The sequence below is a fragment of the Puntigrus tetrazona genome, chromosome 18 (genome assembly GCF_018831695.1).
Source record: "Puntigrus tetrazona isolate hp1 chromosome 18, ASM1883169v1, whole genome shotgun sequence".
Taxonomy (NCBI): domain Eukaryota; kingdom Metazoa; phylum Chordata; class Actinopteri; order Cypriniformes; family Cyprinidae; genus Puntigrus; species Puntigrus tetrazona.
The window spans coordinates 13,578,956-13,597,419 of NC_056716.1; the positions used below are offsets into that span (position 1 = coordinate 13,578,956).

At 38.5% G+C, this 18,464-nt stretch overlaps 3 protein-coding genes across 4 annotated transcripts in view; 2 read left to right on the top strand and 1 right to left on the bottom strand.

The window, feature by feature from the left end:
* The window catches only part of LOC122362968 (spectrin beta chain, non-erythrocytic 4-like), a 58,842-nt gene extending 47,232 nt beyond the window's left edge, over positions 1-11,610 (bottom strand). Inside the window, 4 exon segments of the mRNA XM_043264796.1 lie at positions 1,918-2,091; positions 2,590-2,741; positions 3,748-3,915; positions 11,292-11,610. Coding sequence (XP_043120731.1) covers positions 1,918-2,091; positions 2,590-2,741; positions 3,748-3,892 — 471 coding nt within the window. The 5' untranslated portion in view covers positions 3,893-3,915; positions 11,292-11,610.
* A 1,250-nt stretch (positions 11,611-12,860) lies between these two features.
* On the top strand, positions 12,861-15,194 carry blvrb (biliverdin reductase B). Of its 2 annotated transcripts, none has more exons than XM_043216805.1 (5): positions 12,861-13,073; positions 13,760-13,921; positions 14,151-14,240; positions 14,345-14,476; positions 14,576-15,194. In XM_043216805.1, exons 1-5 carry the CDS (start codon positions 12,989-12,991, stop codon positions 14,728-14,730), a joined length of 624 nt encoding a protein of 207 aa, XP_043072740.1. In that variant the 5' UTR covers positions 12,861-12,988; the 3' UTR covers positions 14,731-15,194. The 2 variants fall into 2 exon arrangements, with proteins under 2 accessions (XP_043072740.1, XP_043072741.1); XM_043216806.1 differs by having other exon boundaries at positions 12,984-13,110.
* Positions 15,195-15,346: 152 nt separating this feature from the next.
* sertad3 (SERTA domain containing 3) lies at positions 15,347-18,259 on the top strand. The gene is made up of 2 exons (XM_043216803.1): positions 15,347-15,977; positions 16,926-18,259. Exon 2 carries the CDS (start codon positions 16,934-16,936, stop codon positions 17,690-17,692), a length of 759 nt encoding a protein of 252 aa, XP_043072738.1. The 5' UTR covers positions 15,347-15,977; positions 16,926-16,933; the 3' UTR covers positions 17,693-18,259.
* The last annotated feature ends 205 nt before the right edge of the window (positions 18,260-18,464 follow it).

Below are 18,464 nucleotides of genomic sequence, written 5' to 3' on the forward strand. Positions count from 1 at the left end.
ACGTTAAATCAGACGAGAGGACTTTTCCTCACGGAATATATCTAATCGTTTTCTCATCGGGCTGAACGAGACTACTTTTCCTGCTGTAAGCGCAGACTTTAGCAGCCAAATGTAAACACAAATGAATAATACATAACAAGTGAAAGCAAATATGAAACCTTCGTCAGACTATACAGACATACACTTTGACATCTGTAACGTTTCTAGTCCACAAGATACTGAAGTTTGCATTGCCTTAATGCTTTCCCATCTGCCCTCTTCCTAATTCCTCCTCCTCTCTCTCTCTCTCTCTCTCTCTCTCTCTCTATTCGGCTGCTGCAGTGTTCGACCTTACCTGCTGACTGGGCAGAGTGAACTCCAACAGAGATGGGGAGGGTAGAAAGGAGATAAATAGGGGAACGGAGAGATGTTCCGGCATATACAGAGGATATAAAGAGGAATATGGAGGAGGGAGGCGGGAGAATGAACGAGAGAGAGAGAGGGGACGAAGAAGAATCACGAGAGATAGGATGAGAGGTGAGCGACAGCCCCACCCCGCGATCTCGTGGATCGAGTGACACTCCACCTCTCTCCGTCCCTGCGTCCACAATCACCACAGCATCAGCTTACTGGGCTGCAGTCAGACGGCATTCTGGGTAACCTGCCACTGCTTTACTGACGGAGCCGAGAGATGACAGGCAATACACACCAGGAGCTGCTCTGAGCTTTCGAATACTCAGAGCGAGAAAACAAGACCCTGGTTTCCGTTGCGAGCACGGAGTACACTTTAGCACGCTTCTATAAAGCGCTCGGCGCCGTTTCGTTTTATTAAAAGACGCAGGTTGGAATAAGCGAACAAAATATGACCTACATTTAGCTTTTAACGATATTAAAATATCATGCTTTTGTTGCCTTCGTGGCTTCTTCTTTAATGGCTACATTTGCATTTTCAGCCAGTAAAAGAAGTACTCTGGAATACTTCAAAAAGAGCACTTATTAAAAAATACATAAAATATGAAAAAGTTCTGTATATATTAGTGCTGTCAAGCAATAAATTGTGATTAATAGCATCCAGAATAAAGGTTTTTGTTTATGTAATATATATGTGTGTGCTGTGTATATTTCTTCTATAAATACAAATACACAGTCATTTATATATTTATAAGATTATACTTAAGTGTGAACTGAATTGAGCGTTTTTGGACGTATAAGAGCATGTTACTTTATTAAATGAAAATGTGTTATAGTTTACAATTATATCAAATGCAGTTAGTTGATTAAAACTGATCATTTGTGACCAAGGATTGATGTTGTAAAGTACTTTACATGCACTCTAGTAGGCCAAAAACAAAACAAGTGTAATTCTATAAAGATTATTAAAATGTCACAGTTTAAAATAAAAGAAAAATGTACTTTATGCTCTATTTTTTAAATGTAACACTTTTTAAAAGTGTACTTAAGCGTGGTCTCTCTTTAAGTGCACTTAAGTGGCCTTTTATTTCGTTAATATTACGTCATCTGCAAGTGCAATTTTCAAAATATTAGTTCAAAATGAGAAATTGGTCACCCTGTGGTCTTTGCATGGTAAGCAGACACGAAGTGAGCCATTTAGGACAGAGCCCTGAACTCAACTTTATTCTGCGAACTCTACTGCTATCAGTAATGCACACCTAGAGAATGTGATGTAGGTATTGACAATCGACCATAAAGACTAAGGAGACACCACACAGACAGTGATCACACACTCAGCAGGGACCATAAAGGGCAGACAGGGATCAAACACCCACCCATGGTCCAAACATGGCCACTTCTTTACAGATCAGACCGCATCAGGTCACATAAATCCATTGCTAGTCAATGACAGCGGAGAGATTAGTTTTCTCTTGAAGTCAGATGAGGCTCCTAAAAGCAGTCTGAAGAAATCCAAGCAACCCTCACCTGGAAGCGGAGGATGATGGTCCAGATGAGGCCGAGAGTGAGGCGGTGGTTGCCATCGACTATATCGTGAGAACCAACATTTTCTAGATGAACCCTCTGTTCTTTGAGGAACTGAAGAGCCTTATCCACATTCTCCAAACAGTGAATCCTCATCCTGCCTCTCGTGGGCCGAGGCTTTAAACAAGAACAAATCAAACACGCAAGCATGAAACTTCCTGTATTCATCCCTTGAAAAACAATTAATGAAGTATACCGTGTAGACTGAATCAGGGTTATTATCCTTAATTGAGAACTGAACCTATATAAACATTACAGAAAGCTGAAATAAAATACAATAGAAATATTTGATGAAAAACTTAAAGTGCCCCTATTATAAAATACCGTGCATGTCGCTTATTGATATTTTCGGTTGGTCTGAATGAAAATGCAAATTCATTCTTTGCCACCAGGTGGCCGCTTTTGAAGCGGTAAAAAGCGTTTTCCCTGGTGACGCTGCACACAAAGCAGCACTCGTCAGGCACTACAGGCATAATTAAAATGAAAATAACACCAACCGGACCAATCACCGCAGATCAGCAAAACTCAGGCAACCAAAAATCTTTAACCGAAACAGCAAAAATGAAAACGTTTGGAATCAAGGTGAAAGCTTTGGGCGTGAAAAGGTTTCCTCACCAGCAGTTCTCCTGACAGCACCTCCAGCAGTCTGATGAGCATGTATCCGTCTCTCAGGTCATTATACAGGTCAGAGATGCGGCAGGACACACGGGCCAAGTGAGAGTTCACCCACTTAGTAAAGGTCTTCTTCTGGACTGCGTCCCTCTCATCTGGTAGAACGAGAGAGAGACAAACAACAGTGTATATTTAAACACAGGACACACAATAACGGTACGATATGTGACCCCCGGAGTACAAAAACAGTCACAAGTAGCATCATATATTTGTAGCAATAGCCAAAAACACATTGTATGGGTCAAATGATGACCTTTTATGCCAAAAATCATTAGGATATTAGGACATGTTAATTTCCATGACAATTATTAGTAATATTAGTTTTGATTAGTAATATGCATTGCTAAGGACTTAACAATTAATTAGCTTTAAAGGTCATTTTCTCAACATTCAAGAATTACATGTATTTGTATCTTGGCCAAACATTGTAATATCCAAACAAACGTCAATGTAACATTTATAAATCTCAAATAAAAAAAGACCCTTATGATTGGTTTTGTGGTCCAGGGTCACATCGGTTATATATATATTCTTTATTTCTCAGGTCAGTATTATGTACGTAACAATATATGCTAATTTCTACTGCTTTTACATTTAGATTATCATTTTTGTGGCAATGTTATTTAGCATTTATTATTTCCTCCATAACAGGAATATGAGTATATTGAAGAATATTGCTTCCTTATTATATACACTACGATTTCAGTTTGGCGCTCGGTTTTCTAACACAAGTCTTTTGTGCTCACAAAGTATGCATTCATTTTATTAAGAATACGGTAAAAACAAAAAGCAATATTTTGAAATATTTTTACAATTCAAAATGCTAATTTAATATGTTTCGTAATGTAATTTATTCCTGTGATGCAAAGTTGAATTTTCCGCATCGTTACTCCAGTCTTTTGTGTCACATGATCCTTCTTATTATTGTCAATGAGGAAAGCTGTTTTAGCTGATCAATAACCGAGATATGTTCTTTCAGGATTTTTTGATTAATAGAAAAAACAGCATTTGTAAAATAAATGTGTCATAAAATGTCATAAAAACCCCAAAACGTCATAAAAACATGCTCGAAATACAGACACCCACAGATCCTCTACTCACCTGCTAGTGCTTTGATACGAGAGCACTCAAATAGTTTGGCACTGGTGGTCTCAGTTTCCCAGAATCCTGTGCTTGCAGGCCTGTTGTTGTTGTTGAGCTGTCTCTGGGCCTCAGCATTGTCCAGGTCTGTTGAGGCATTGGCCATCGCGCCTGCTTCCTCAAGCAGCCCTGCATACAGTGCGGTGAAAAAAAACTAATAAAATCCAAATCACAATCCACACAAACACAGACTCGCACGCAGATATAGATTTCAGATACAGTTTACAGTAGATACAGACATGGAGACAAGGCACTCTAAGAAAAATGAACAGGTCAAATAGCGACTCAACGTGACCAAATGCATTTTTGACTTTTGGTATTTCTGTTTGCTGCGTGTCAGATTTACAGCTGATTTGACGTATGTAAAATTGGCATGCAGTTTCTTCTTATCGAAGCAGAAAGAAGCTGTGATTCATAGGCTATCAATGCTGTACCGGGTGCGCTAACGAGCAAGTTTACTACAAAACGCCATAAATATGGAGCTAGAGCTAAATGTATTAGTTTACAAATATAATTTGTTTTAGAAAAATAGTCGTTTTAGACCATTTGAAAGCTGTTTTGAAGTCATCTTACTGCTGTTTCATCTGGAAACTGCTATAAATTGTATGAAGTTGCATATGTATGTAGCACCCAATAAACCTGGGTTGACTTTTTATTTTTGAAACACAAATTAAGATTTTCAAATCGGAGAGATTTTAGTTCCACCAAGTCTCAGGCATTTCAAAAAGATAATAAAAAGATCATAAGGCTTATCGTATGAATCAATGTGAATAATATGTCAATAAAAGGCTCAATCACTCAATTCATGTGGGTTAAATTTACTGACCCTTTAATGTGACGTTGCCCACATAAAGCTACACAGAGTTCAAGTTTGTATGTTACAAGGTTCCTCTCTGATATGCTTGCTCTAATGCCTATTAACCAATTAATTAATATGAAGAAAAATATTCCTTTGTGTTTATTTTAGCCACTTCAATTCATATTGCAGTGGTGTGCAATAACCGATGGGTATATTTACCATTTTAGTGTATTTGAGGCTAATCCTACAACCAAGATGGCTTGACGCCCTGTGAAGTCTGCTTTGCAAGGCACTGTAAAGCGATTGGAACACAGCCATGGCTGCTAACATGTAAACTAGTGCGGAGCAAGCTAGCTTAACAGGTGTACTGCATCACTTTTATTAGCCTACTGTGTTATCTAAAGTAGCTCAGAAACGCTACGTTGGCTACTTAGCATACGGGACCAGAACGATTGGTTACATGAGTCAGGTTTCCTGTGAAACCAAAACAAATAACTGTCCCATTTTCCCTCAAGCTGATGTACAGTAGTCTCACGAGAGTGACGTCAAGTGACCTTTTTTACAGGAATACAGAACAACTGGGTCAGCTCACCTAGCGACGTAAGAGAGAGCACCCCTCGTTTTCCCTCAGCGTCTTGAGAAGCGAATTTAGTATGAATGAATTTCTAATAGATTTAGGAGGCTAATCCTTCACCCCACCCCCCTTCCAGAAGCCTTTTCGCCGTCTGCCAGCGAACAACCAAGACCATCGTTGGTGTGCTGCGTGTCATACGTGGCGCTCCACGAATCTCTGTCCGTACGGTCACTGTTCTTACGGTTATAAACAAACACAGAGAGTCAGGTGTGAGCCGCTCTTTCTCCTCACACACTCATTCAGATTTCTGTCATTATTGTACTGAGAGAATGCAGCACACAAACGCCGAGCGTTCCCCTCCCCCAGTACTCATAAACCCAAAATCTGAACAGCACCATCCCCCCATAATAACACACACACACACACACACACACACACACACCGTGGTTTTGGACGTCCTGACAAATATACCAAATGGCACATCAAGAGACGGAAAGAGATACGCTGATATTTATGTTTCGTAGAACAGATTCATCCCATATTTCAAATATACATATCTGCATTAAATGTCATTTTTCACTTATATGTTGACATACCTATATATTTTTTTTTTATGAAGTGCCAAACAGGAGATATTAATGAGTGAGATCTTAATATATAAATGTAAAATTTAAATAGGCCTATATGGAAGTAATATACTTAATTAAATCGGAATATATATTTATAAATCAATACAAATCTTAATATGTAAATGTAAATCAGAACATATGAGTCTGATTATATAAATGTAAAATGTGCATATTATAATACTGAGTATATAAATTGAAATATGCAGATATATGATTAAATGATTCAGTATATTCAGTATGATTTAGACTTATATATTCAGATATTATATAATTGTTTCCTGTATGTATATATATATATATATATATATATATATATATATATATATATATATATATATATAATTTTTTTTGTATGTATGTACATATGTAGGTATACACACAAGTATTTTAGTTTTTTTTTTAATCCTCATTATATATCATATACTCGGCTCAGGAAAGTGTTTCAGATGTTCACAGTCAATCACGAGATGTAATCGGGACATATATGGGCCGTGCATTTTATGCAAAAAGGAATTCATGTGATGACATTTTCTATTTTGTCACAGAGTAAAATTCACAATCCACTCGGCACATCCTTTTGTATTTTAATTTGATTTATCAGTGTATTAATAACACAAAAATACCCAAAATAGACTGCAGAGAACTTGCAAAAATCATTTTTAGAACAATCTGCACAAGTAAAAAAAATATCAGATGCTCGGTATCAAAAAGCAAACGGCAAAAGGAGGCGCTGAGCTATATCACCAAAGAGAAAGAAGACGTTAGATATTTTCTCATCACATTAAACAAGCTCTTTGTGAATTAGACTACAGGCCCTCCACTGGAAAGACAGTTTTCAACAAGTGAAAAAACTATAAGCCAAAATCTGTAATTAATTTCACAGTGAGATATACATATTGCTAAACCGATCCCAACCGCATAATATTAAAATGCAAACCTGACCTAGAAATATTACACCCACTTTTGAGAAAATACACCCACAAAGTCTATGAGCTGTTCAACGCAAGCTCATGAGTGTGATCTCTGGTGAGAAATCAGGGAGCTTGTTCTAATTTGTCTTCGTTGATGTTCCACGATCTCCTCCTTTATACACAGCTTCATTTGATTAGGTGTGGGATTGTGGGGAACCAAGGATATGTGAGAGACCGTGTCTGTGCAGCAGTCCCCCTTATGTCCCTTTAGTTCACATCAGAACCTCATGAATGAAAGCAATGAACACATTTTAAAAATACAAACATCTAGCCATTCCTTCATCAGTTAATGACTGATAGAAGAAATCTTAAAGCCGGACTACCATTAATTGCATTAAAAAAAAAAGTTTTTGTTTATATGTGTATGGTGTGTATTTAATGTGTGTGGGTGTGTGTGTGTGTATATATATATATATGTTTACTTTTTATATACATACTATTTATTATTTATTTTTATATAATTTTATTTTAGATAAATATATTTAATTTTTCTTAAATATATGCACTAAATATACACACACACACACACCTGTATTATGTACACAGAAAATTATTTTGGATATTTAATTGTTGCCTATATAACTACATACAGTAGGATCATTACTATTCAATATATTTTTGTGGAAAAAAAATACACCCTAGCATACTTTACAGGATTAATAGAATATACTTACAGGTCGAAACTGAATGTGATGTTTACTGACATGAAAGTTGTTACAGTTAAATTAATATGTATTATTAATATGTATACTAAATGCATTTTGAGATTAAAGGGTGCTTTTTAACCTAAATACATCTTTATATAATTTCATATCTTTCTATTTATGGTGAACTATAATAAAACTTTTATGTCATGTATTTAAATTTATTTGTAATTACACATTATTTAATGATGATTGAAGTTGAGGATTTGAAGATTTAAATTCAGTACATTTAAAATATATGGACTTGTAATGTAATAATAAACAACGCAACAATAAATAACAAATAACACAGTTAAAATAAATAAATAATAAATAAATAAAATAAATAAATAATAAATACTCAGTTAAAATAAATAAATAATTAATAAATAAATAAAATAAATAAATAATAAATAATGCAGTTAAAATAAATAAATAATAATAAAATAAAATAAATAAATAAATAATAAATAATGCAGTTAAAATTATAATGAAGTTGACTACTTTGTTTCTGCCTTATTTTATAAAAATCAGTGTGTGAACTGTATTGTTAAATGATCTGAATAATACAGGTAAATTAAATACCGGTAATTAGGAGAAGATTATTATATATAAAAATACTTTAAAGTGAAACTTTGATCTTTTTACAAAGTGCACTTAAGCTTCTTTTTCACATATTAATAATGCACAAACAACAACAGGAAGTGCACGCGCGCAAATTTAGCTAGTAAGAAAACTCATTTGCAACGTATCTCTTACACGAGCTGTGTATCGGATGACACTGGGAGCCGGTATAAAGCGCTTCTCCGAGACCAGTAGTAACAGTTTGACCTCTTGCCCTCACATCAGGCTTTATTCCTGCCCAGCACCTGGTGTCCACGGACATGACAGGATCTGACTGACATGTGTTTCTTCCTGACGAACAAACACAGCTGCGAGAGGAGCACGGGACTTCAGGCGTTCACGCGGTCGCAATTAACTACACTCCTCACAAGATGTCTCAAGAATCACACACACACACAGTGACTGAGTTTGATTCAGGTCATTTATCTTGGGAGGTTTAAGGCAAAATCAGTAGTTCTGGTTGACGGGGTGTGGATTTTAGCGAGCAAACGTGTTGTTTTGAAGGTGGGCACATCAAGGAGTTGAAGGTTTCTTCTGCCGCTGTTCCTCGCGGAGCATTGCTCATTATTATACGGCTTTGGCTGTGCTCCGGACCTTCTTCGCGGTTCTGGCCGGTCGATAAATCTCTGCCTCTCTCGCAGAGCCGACAAACATAAACTCCGCTCAGCTTTTCACCTCCTTAGAGATACACAGTTTCACCAAGAAACGATGCAGGGACGATGATGGAACCAAAAAGATTCACACACTGGAGTTAAAACCACTGTGTCATTTATTTAAAGTGCTTTTTTATATTGGTCTAGTACTATTAGTTCTGGAGTTTAAAAAAAAATGTTAACCTAAAAATGCTAATATCTAAATTTAATGGTTTTATTCAGATATAAAATATGATATAGCATTACTGCTTTCTGCATTGGTTTTTATGTCTAAAATAAGGTAAATAATTTTATTTTTACACTGTAGCGTGCATAAAATATTACACATGTTTTAGACATCGCAATGAATATTAACTCACTAGCTTTTCTTAGTTTTATTTTAATGAAATTCTATCATATTAGAGGTAATTTACCTTTGGTTTGGGATGAAATAATGTTTCAAAAATGTTTAAACATTTGTTAATCCATGATTTACGTCTAAATTCATTAGATTATGTTTTTATATAAAAATACAAAACATAAAAAAATGTATATACAATTTTTAAATTAATATTAAAAGTTTAAATTAACCTATAAATAGTAAGCAAATTGGTTGAAACAAATTAAAATATTTTTTTATATATATTTATTTATATTTGGTCAAAAATATAATTTTTTTCACAGAACTGGATCACATCAAGCCCCGAATGCATGTCCCACTTCTTGTTTATGTGTTTATTAAACATTAGAGCTAATTGAATTATGTTAAAGAGCGTAGTTCAGCTCACAGGAATGTATTTTTATCAAACAACGAAGTTCATTCACAGATTTTTGGCCCAGAAAATACAATACGATTAGGTCCGGGCCGGCTTCTATTAATCAGTTATCTCTTTTTCATTTATAAAAGCGTTCACCTCGTCTCCTCGCGGTCAAGAAATAAGCGTTAGGGTGAACCTGCTTCGGTACCATAACGACATCCTGTTCCTAAATCGCTTTCCGTCTTTCTCAAGACAGTGTGACACAGACGTGGAGAATCTGCTTCATCTAAAACAGCGGTTGCCCTTTAAAAAGGACAAATAGGTCCGATATAGATCAGGAGCTGGAGCTTCTTCTCAGACTGTGTAGGTTGCTCTGAGAGGAAATAAAAAAGTGATCCAGTCCTCAAAGAGTCGAGGAGGACCTGAGGGAGAGCATGCCATGCTGCATTAACATGAAGGCCGTCAGTCCCCGGGCAGAGAACCTCTCTCTCTCTCTCTCTCTCTCTCTCTCTGCCACCTTCCTTCATTTCTTGATTGAATTAAGCAGATACAGACATAACGATGACTTTATTCCACTGGAAGCGCGCTTGGAGATAGCAGAGAACCTCACATTAAAACATACGCACTTATTGACAGAGCCACGCAACATGATTCGGTTTTTATTTCGCCGATTTATTTTAAGAGGCGACCAACTGGTAGGTGCCACCGAGGCTTATTAACGTGGCTTGCTTAATTGTGGCTCCACGACGCTGTGCAGGTCAAACGTTCGCGTCTGCATCCGCATCAGCCGAACGCAGAAGCGCAAAGGCAAGCGCATGCTCCGAAGGAGAAAGTTCAGAGAAGTGTACATGTAGTGCACGTGGCATCGTGCATTATTAAAATACGAAAATCTTTAAACAGCCCACTTATAGGTGATCGCATACGTGGCAAGCATAATTCTATGTTTTGCAGTCATTTCAAAATGTTCTTTTCACATTCAAACCGTTTCGTATTGTAATGTTTTTTTTCTGATGTGTCACGAATCACATTTTCGCCCATATAAAAGTTTCATTTCTCTATTATAACTCCACCGCTGCAGAGTGCAGCACGAACATTTCTGTGCCATATGTGCCGCTTTAGGTGCAGCTTCGGCGCCTCCTTTGCGGTCTAAACACTTACAGTAAGGTTGTGCATCCATATCAGGAGGCAGTACAGCAGGAGCGATGCAGACACCAACATACACAACCCACTGATCGCGTTTAACCTTACCATGACTCATACGTCCTGCCTCTCGTTTCAACTAAGCAGGATCTGAAAATGAGACACCCCGCGCGAGGCTGATGTTTTAATGCTGCAGCACAGCTCGCGGATGGCGGGTTTAGACAAAAACTCCAGGGCTGCTGCTGATTTCCGACACATGACTGGAGCTGTGGGTGCAGCTGGATGATGCATTTCTCCGATGCCTTTACCGCATTGTTGACCACTCTCGCCGTTTACACCCAGCGCCGTCGGCTCCACGCATCTAACCATGCCACCTATCCCCTTCAAGGCCTGCCACTTCACGTCGGCACTTACCGGGCTCACGAGCAACTTTCCTCAACGTGCTCCAATGCACGGCGCGTTCGGAAAACGCAGGCAGCGCGCGGATGGAAATACCAGGCCCGGCTTTTTTAAACGCAAAAAAAAACAATAACAGCGGTCGACGTTTACAAACGAGCCCACGAAATCGTTCAAGACACGGCCCAGAAATGACCGCAGTGGTCGGCCGGCGCAGGCCGGCGCTCGCTGCGTTCATCGGACATTTAAACGGCACGGATCTCCGGCACGGATCCCAAAGCGGTCCGCCGCGTCCTTACCTGCACGCCCGCTCCCAAGGATGAATGATTACGGCACGGATCGGCGCGGTGAGATGCTCCTCATGCGATGTACGAATAATCCCGGACGGGCTGAGCGCTGTCTCTTTTCTCGGGCATGCTTCGGTCAGGTGCGCGATGAGAAGAAGGGGATGCGTGGCGCAAAGCGACTCTCGGTACATTCGATGGCACCGGTCAGTGCGCGGCTCCTTCAAGGGTGATATCACTCGCATCACATTAAAAACGTGTCTGAGGCCAGATTTGCTTGCTCGGTCAGATCGCCGGTGCGCTCGGATATCCCGTGATACTCTCTCTCTCTCTCTCTCTCTCTCTCTCTCTCTCTCTCTCTCTCTCTCTCTCTCTCTGCGCTCTCAATAACGCGGAGGATACAGCAGCAGTAACGAGGGAGCCGCGCGCGCGCGCACGCACACACTGCACAATACAATGGTGAAAATCAGCCTCGCGCGCACAAGTGCAGTAGGCACCCTCGTCTCTCGTCGCCGTCGAGGTGCTGAACTGAAACTAGACCATCGAAATGCTAAATGTAATTAAATGCAACAACAACAAAAAATTAACTGTGAACTTGCTTTTATGAACTTATTTTATGTCGGCTGCTAGAGCGTTAGTCGTTTTCGTTCGTTTCGACTGCCACTGAAATACAAAACTTAAACCGAAAAACTTTCGTCTGGAGACAAGTAAAAACAATAGATTAACCAAAATAAAATACATTTGGCCTATGTTTATATAGTTTACTTGCAAAATCTAATAGATACAATATAAAAAAATAAATAGATACAATTTACTAGGCCTGTATTTGAATACTTTATTTAAAATATACAACATTTTGGCCTGTTTCACAGTTAACAAAATTATCAAAAGTAATGGATGCAGGCAAAACGTTTGAAGCAGGCAAAATTTGCTTTAGTGTGTTAAAAGTGAACTTCTTCAAAGCGTGGCAAAAGATTATTAAATTAATATAAATAATTGTGAAACAAAAGTCGAAATTTTCATTTGACATTATTACATAAGTCATGTGTGGATGTTTAAGCATTTTAAATTCGCTTAAATGGCATTTTATTTTATTAATATAATATCTGAGTACTTGTTATTATTCAGCAAGTGCACATTTTTTTATGAACTGTGAAATAACCAATTAAAACCTACCATGATTTAACAGTATATTATTTTGAAGGAGGTGTTATTTATTTTTATTTAAGTAGACAACACCGAATCACTGTATATGGTAATAAAATTATTGTTTCAACTATTACAAGTGAGAAAAGCCTAAAGCTACATTTACGCACTGATAATAAATAACCCATGATATTCTAAAAGGTGGTGAAATAAGAAAGCAGATATTTTGCAGTCGTTTTAAAATGATTTTAGGAGAGGCGTGTTTCAGTCGCCCACTGACAAGCTCCGCCCTTGACCTGAGCAATCTTCTCTTTGATTGGTTAGAGGTAGTCATAAGCCGTCAGCGATTGGACAGTTGAGAGGTCGTTCATGTAGCCGTAGCAACAACAGCAAACACAGCTTGGATCGAAAGGCGGGGCTTGTCACAACGCTTCGCGCCCTGGTTTCCTGAAGGAGGCGTCGCGTACGTGACAGCGGTGACATAAACGTTCAAGATCAGGATTGCGGCTCCCAGTAAAGACTCTGTTCACTCCTGGAGTTCACCAAGAGCTTTTCTGCTCGCCAGTATGTCTGACGCTGTAAAAAATGTGGCAATATTCGGCAGCACGGGGATGACGGGGTTAGCGACCTTACCTCTGGCGGTGGCTGCAGGTACACGGTTATATCCCGACGACGCTTGGGATGTACAGTATGTGTTATTTAAAGAATATAATATTCTCCCATGCGCTTTATTTTAACGCAGAGCTCGTATCTGACTTCGTTAGGAACCTGTGTGGAAAGTTGGTGTAGTGCAAACTTGCTAAACGCGTGCAGGATTAAGTTGCACAGTTGTAGGTTAATAACTCGATGTTGTTAAACTGGAAATGTTCAGTGGACTCAGAAAGCTGCTAAAACGTCCGTTGCTTTAATTGACTGCGCATTGTGATCACGAGACGTTAACGAAACTCCTTCGGTCATGCATAATAACTAACCTGCTGAGTCACGGCATGCATGTTGAAGATAAGCATAAACGGACAATCTTTATCTAAACACCACAGAGGTCTTGTTCAGCTCGCCTACACTTCAGTTGGACTCATTGTCATTTTTGCTGAGAGTAAATAACTAAATATGAACATGTAAAGGTGGAAAATTAACCTAAATGTATAATCAGTTTTTGTTTCTTTTAAAAAAAGGTCAGTAATGAAGTTTCCCATGATCTGTTTTTTTGGCTGCGCTCCGCTTTATTGTGTTTTTTGGTAGTTGTGATATCTTATTGATACCTTGAGCAGGCATGGCGTCTTGATCTTTCATCCCGAGCAATAATACCAAGTCTTCTCGCTCGTTTTTGGCTGTTTCAGGTTACAATGTGACCGTGCTGGTGAGAGACGCCGCGAGGCTGCCTGCAGACCACAGGGCCTCCAGAGTGGTGGTGGGAGACGTTCTGAACAAAGACGACGTGAAGAAGACCCTGGAGGGTCAAGATGCGGTCATCGTCATTCTGGGGACAAGAAATGATCTCAGTGAGCTCGCTTAAACTCGGAGCAAATTGGCATAGTGGTGCAGTTTTAATTTTTGGTCATACGTTACCACTGGAAATGAATCCATTTTTAAAAAACACTTAAAACAATACAAATTAATTGCATCATGAAATATGATGCTCAGAGGCAACGTTTAATTAGTCGAGTTGACCGCATCCAAATATTATTCAACTAAGTGCGCTTTATTTTCTCGTTTTTTTTTTGTCTGCTGGTCCCACAACGATGATGTCTGAGGGAACCCGGAACATTCTGGAGGTCATGAAAGCCAGAGGGATCCGCAAAGTCGTTGCGTGCATGTCAGGTATCGGCGTCTGAGCCGTCTTCCTGCTCCGTTAGTGTGCGTACTGACTTTATGAAGAAACCGCTGTATCTCTCTCTCTCTCTCTCTCTCTCTCGTTTTCACAGCGTTCCTTCTGTGGGATCGCGCCAAAGTTCCTCCTCGCCTGGTGCCGGTCACAGAAGACCACGACCGAATGTACGCCGTCCTGAAGGAGTCAGGGTTGGACTACATAGCCGTCATGCCTCCGCATATTGCTGGTAAAAGAGCTGCGTCCCTAAAATACGGATTTCGCGTAATTGTCTGTTTCGTTTCGTTTACTGTATGTTTCAGAAAATACATGATTGTCGTCTTTCTAGGTGACAAACCTCTAACGGAAAAATACACTGCGACTGAGAACATGTTAAAAGGAAGGGTTATCTCCAAACATGACCTGGGCCATTTCTTTGTCAAGTGTCTTTCCATTTCTGAATGGGATGGAAAAACAGTTGGAGTTTGTGGAGAATATAGTTAATCTACTCGGGGGCACTTAGCAATGATTTATTCTTCCCTGGCCAAAATGACTTTACTTTTGCAGCTTCCTTTTTTTTTTTTTTTTTTTTTTGCTACTCATGCCATTTTAGAAGTGTCAAATAACGGAAACTTCTTTTAAAGTTACTGATTGCATATACGTTTTTTTTCATAAACGCATAAACTGACCTGCAATAAACATATCTGTAGTTATTCTTAGAAGTTTAGTTCTTTCTAAAAAAAAAATGGATTGTTGGAAAACTTGCTGTTTTTTGTTTTGCCTTAAGAATCGTTGAATGAAAAAACATGCAATTTGCCTAAAAATGTTGTTTTTAAATAAACATGTTAATTTACAAAGTTATTGTATCTTGTTTATGTTGGTAGTATATTATATAGTGTAAAATTGATTTTGTACCCGCTTTAATTATCCTTTTTTTATTGCAATAATAAACATCAAATACTACAAAACAAATTAGAACAACACGTGTATATATAAAGAATCTCACATCATTTTTTACAATTATTATATAATGAAAAATTAAATGTACAAAAAACATTTAAAAGGGGCACGTGAATAAAGATACAGAGGATTAAGGATAAATCTCAAACATGGCACAAATTCTAGATGTTTTTATAGCTTTCTTGTTAACGGATGTTGAATTTAAATACAATTGCAGTTCTTGTTTGAAGATGTTAAAGTGGGGTTTATAATTAGTATATTTACATTTATGGACATAAATGGACAAAAACTTGCATTAAGCAAATGCTTGTCTTTAGTATAAAAACCAAAAATAATATATTTATAGCATAAAGAAAAAAAAATATTATGGACAGGGCGCTTTAACTATCCTGTTTAGATACACAGGAACTAGCAGGTACTTATACTTGAATGTCTATAGTATGTATTGTATTTTTGCTATTTTGTACATTTACCATTTTGTATATTATTCTTTTTATTATCTGTCTCTTGTCTTGTCATCCTGTTGCACTGTAGAGCTTCTGTCACTAAAACAAATTCCTCGTATGCGTAAACGTACCTGGCAATAAAGTTGATCGTGATTCTACTACAATACCCGGCGTTCATTTCGCGCGTGACGTCAGAGCTGATTGAATCACTGGCGGGACAAAAAAACTCCAGCAAAACCTCCAGTCACCCGACGCTTCAGCATCGTTATATGATTTACACAAAGCGAATGACTATAAAACTACAAGAGTCCCATCGATTTTGGAGTTGGTTTACATTCGTTACAGGTAAGTAAAACATGTCATCCAGAAAGTGATAGTGCTATGCTAAGCTAGCGCACTGATTTTCTTCGCACTGAACTTCAGGATACATTCAATACTTTTTTGTGTCAACTATTTTTCGGAAGGCCGATGTAGTAAATATGTAGTTCAGTTTTAATTAATGAGGTTTTATATAAAATGTCCGCATTAAAAAAAGAGTCGTGTCGAGATGTCGCAATACGTAACGTTACAGGCCTGTGTCGTCTTCTAAATGCACTCGAATTAGTGTTTCTAAATCTAAATAAATGTAATACATCCCGTCTTACATATTAGGAGTAGAACTTTTGGCCACATTTCTATAAGTTATGGTTTATGTTGTGTATTTTGGGTAACGTTAACTATATTAAATATTACAGGATAAGAAGACCCCCGCCTTCTTTATCTCTATGACGGATACCTCAACTCATTTAATTTAATTTATATAAGCTATTTCTGTTAGGCTGAATAATAATTTTTTTAATGTAGTATAGAAATGTCTATTTTTATTGAGGACACATTAATAGTGGAATGGCAACACTTAAAAATAAAAAGATCACATTATAGCCTGGTGGTAAGATGATATTCTTTTAATATATATTTTAAAACCTAACATTTATTGGGCTTCATAAAGTTGAGTTCATTGAGCTGTACGTTTCAGACATGTAAACTATTCTTTAAAACCGTTTCGTTAATATGGGAAATGAAAACGATTGCCTCTAAATTTGTAATTGTACATGAATTGTATGAAAAATAATTTATACATTCTGAAGAGCTTTAGCATGTAGTGTGGCAATATGGCTTTTTAAAAATGATTTACATCGTCCTAGCTCTTTTGTACTTGCTTTAACTATCCTCTTCACGAGAATTAGCATGCATTTAAGCATGTGTTTTCCTCATAAGAGCAGTCTTAAACTCAGACTTGCTGTTATTTTGCAGCGTGAGAAATGGTGGCCAAGGGACAGAAGCGTAAGCTCCAAAGGGAGGACGAGGGAGGAGGTTCGGCGTGGGAAAGGCAGCTGCAGTCCGTGCTGGACATCTCCATGGATAAGTTCCACCGTCACCAGGCTCTCGTGGAGCCCTGCTTGTTACGGTCAGTTCTGATCAACAACACACTGCGGCAGGTCCAGTCCGAGGTCCAGGCGCAGGTCGAATCGCTGTCCGCTCTGAAAAATTCACAACCGCCTCCTCCAGTGGAGATTAATGCACCTTTGTTCTCGCCGAATGCTGAAAATACGGAGGAGGACTTCATGGCCTGGACCTCAGAGGAGGATTTCTCGCTGTCTTCAGCCATTTCTGCCATTCTTAAAGATCTAGATGCGGCCATCGACGCCGGTCAAGGGCCTTGCGCGTCTCAGCGGGCTCCGCTCGGCTCTGTAGAGAATCTAACGCAGTGTCCCCTGAGGACCGCGAGAACGTCCGACGTGGCATCGGCCGTCAAAACGGAGATGATGCGTCCGGGTTGTCCTCAGGATGTAGCTCTAGATAGACTTCTCCTGAACATCGACGCGTCCGTGTTCGATCCGGAGGTGAACCTTCTGCAGGGTTTCTCCGTAACGGCCGACGATCTAGTGAAGTATCTGCCGTCCCTGTCCAGATCCCCGTCCGCATCCTCTTCCTCGTCTTCAGTCTCCCACATTCAGGCCCCGTGGGAAATCCAGGAGATAGAGCACGTTATGGACATCCTGATGCGGACGTACCCGTAAATCGGTGAAATCGCGTTCCTGATGTAAACGGTTTTTATGGAAGCATGCTGAACGTGCGAGGGATTGAATAAGGCTTTGCTAACCTGACGTTTATCACCTTGAAAGCAGCTGATCTCAATGTCCTGTGGTTAGCAGCAGTCTGCAGTCCTCTGGTTTATGCACATCTTGTTCGGTTTCAAGAAATCCTTTCATGCTAATTAATTCAAGGCGTCATTTAACAGAGTTCAGCACCTGTTATATCAAATCCTTTCAAATGTGCCTTTTCAAATGTTATTCTCCAAAATATGCACTTTCCTTTCGAGTTTAATATGGATACTTATAGTTTACAGGTTACCATTAGGAGTGTTCTTTAAATAGACCAAGGTCATTAAAATGAGTGTATATTTTGTTTAAAGATATTATGTCCAGTAAGTGTTACGTGAGCATTATGAATACACCGGTGCTGTCTCAGCAGATAAACAAGTAGTTACCTATGCAAAATATTTACTATGCCAGTATGAAATTATAACGTGAATATTAATCACTTTGTATTCTATTGTACTTTAAATAAAGTGGTACTTGGTGACATCAAGTGGCTAAATGAGGAATTAAAGAAAGGGATGGCTCCCGTGCTAGACCATGTTAAATTGTTATTTGGAGAGAAGGCTGTGGAGAATCACTATCATGAAAAACTAATGTAAATGGGATAGTTTTCTATTTGAAAGAAAAAACAGTTACAAAATAAAAATTTGAAGCTATAAACATTTAACAAGGAAAAAATGCCTTGAACAAG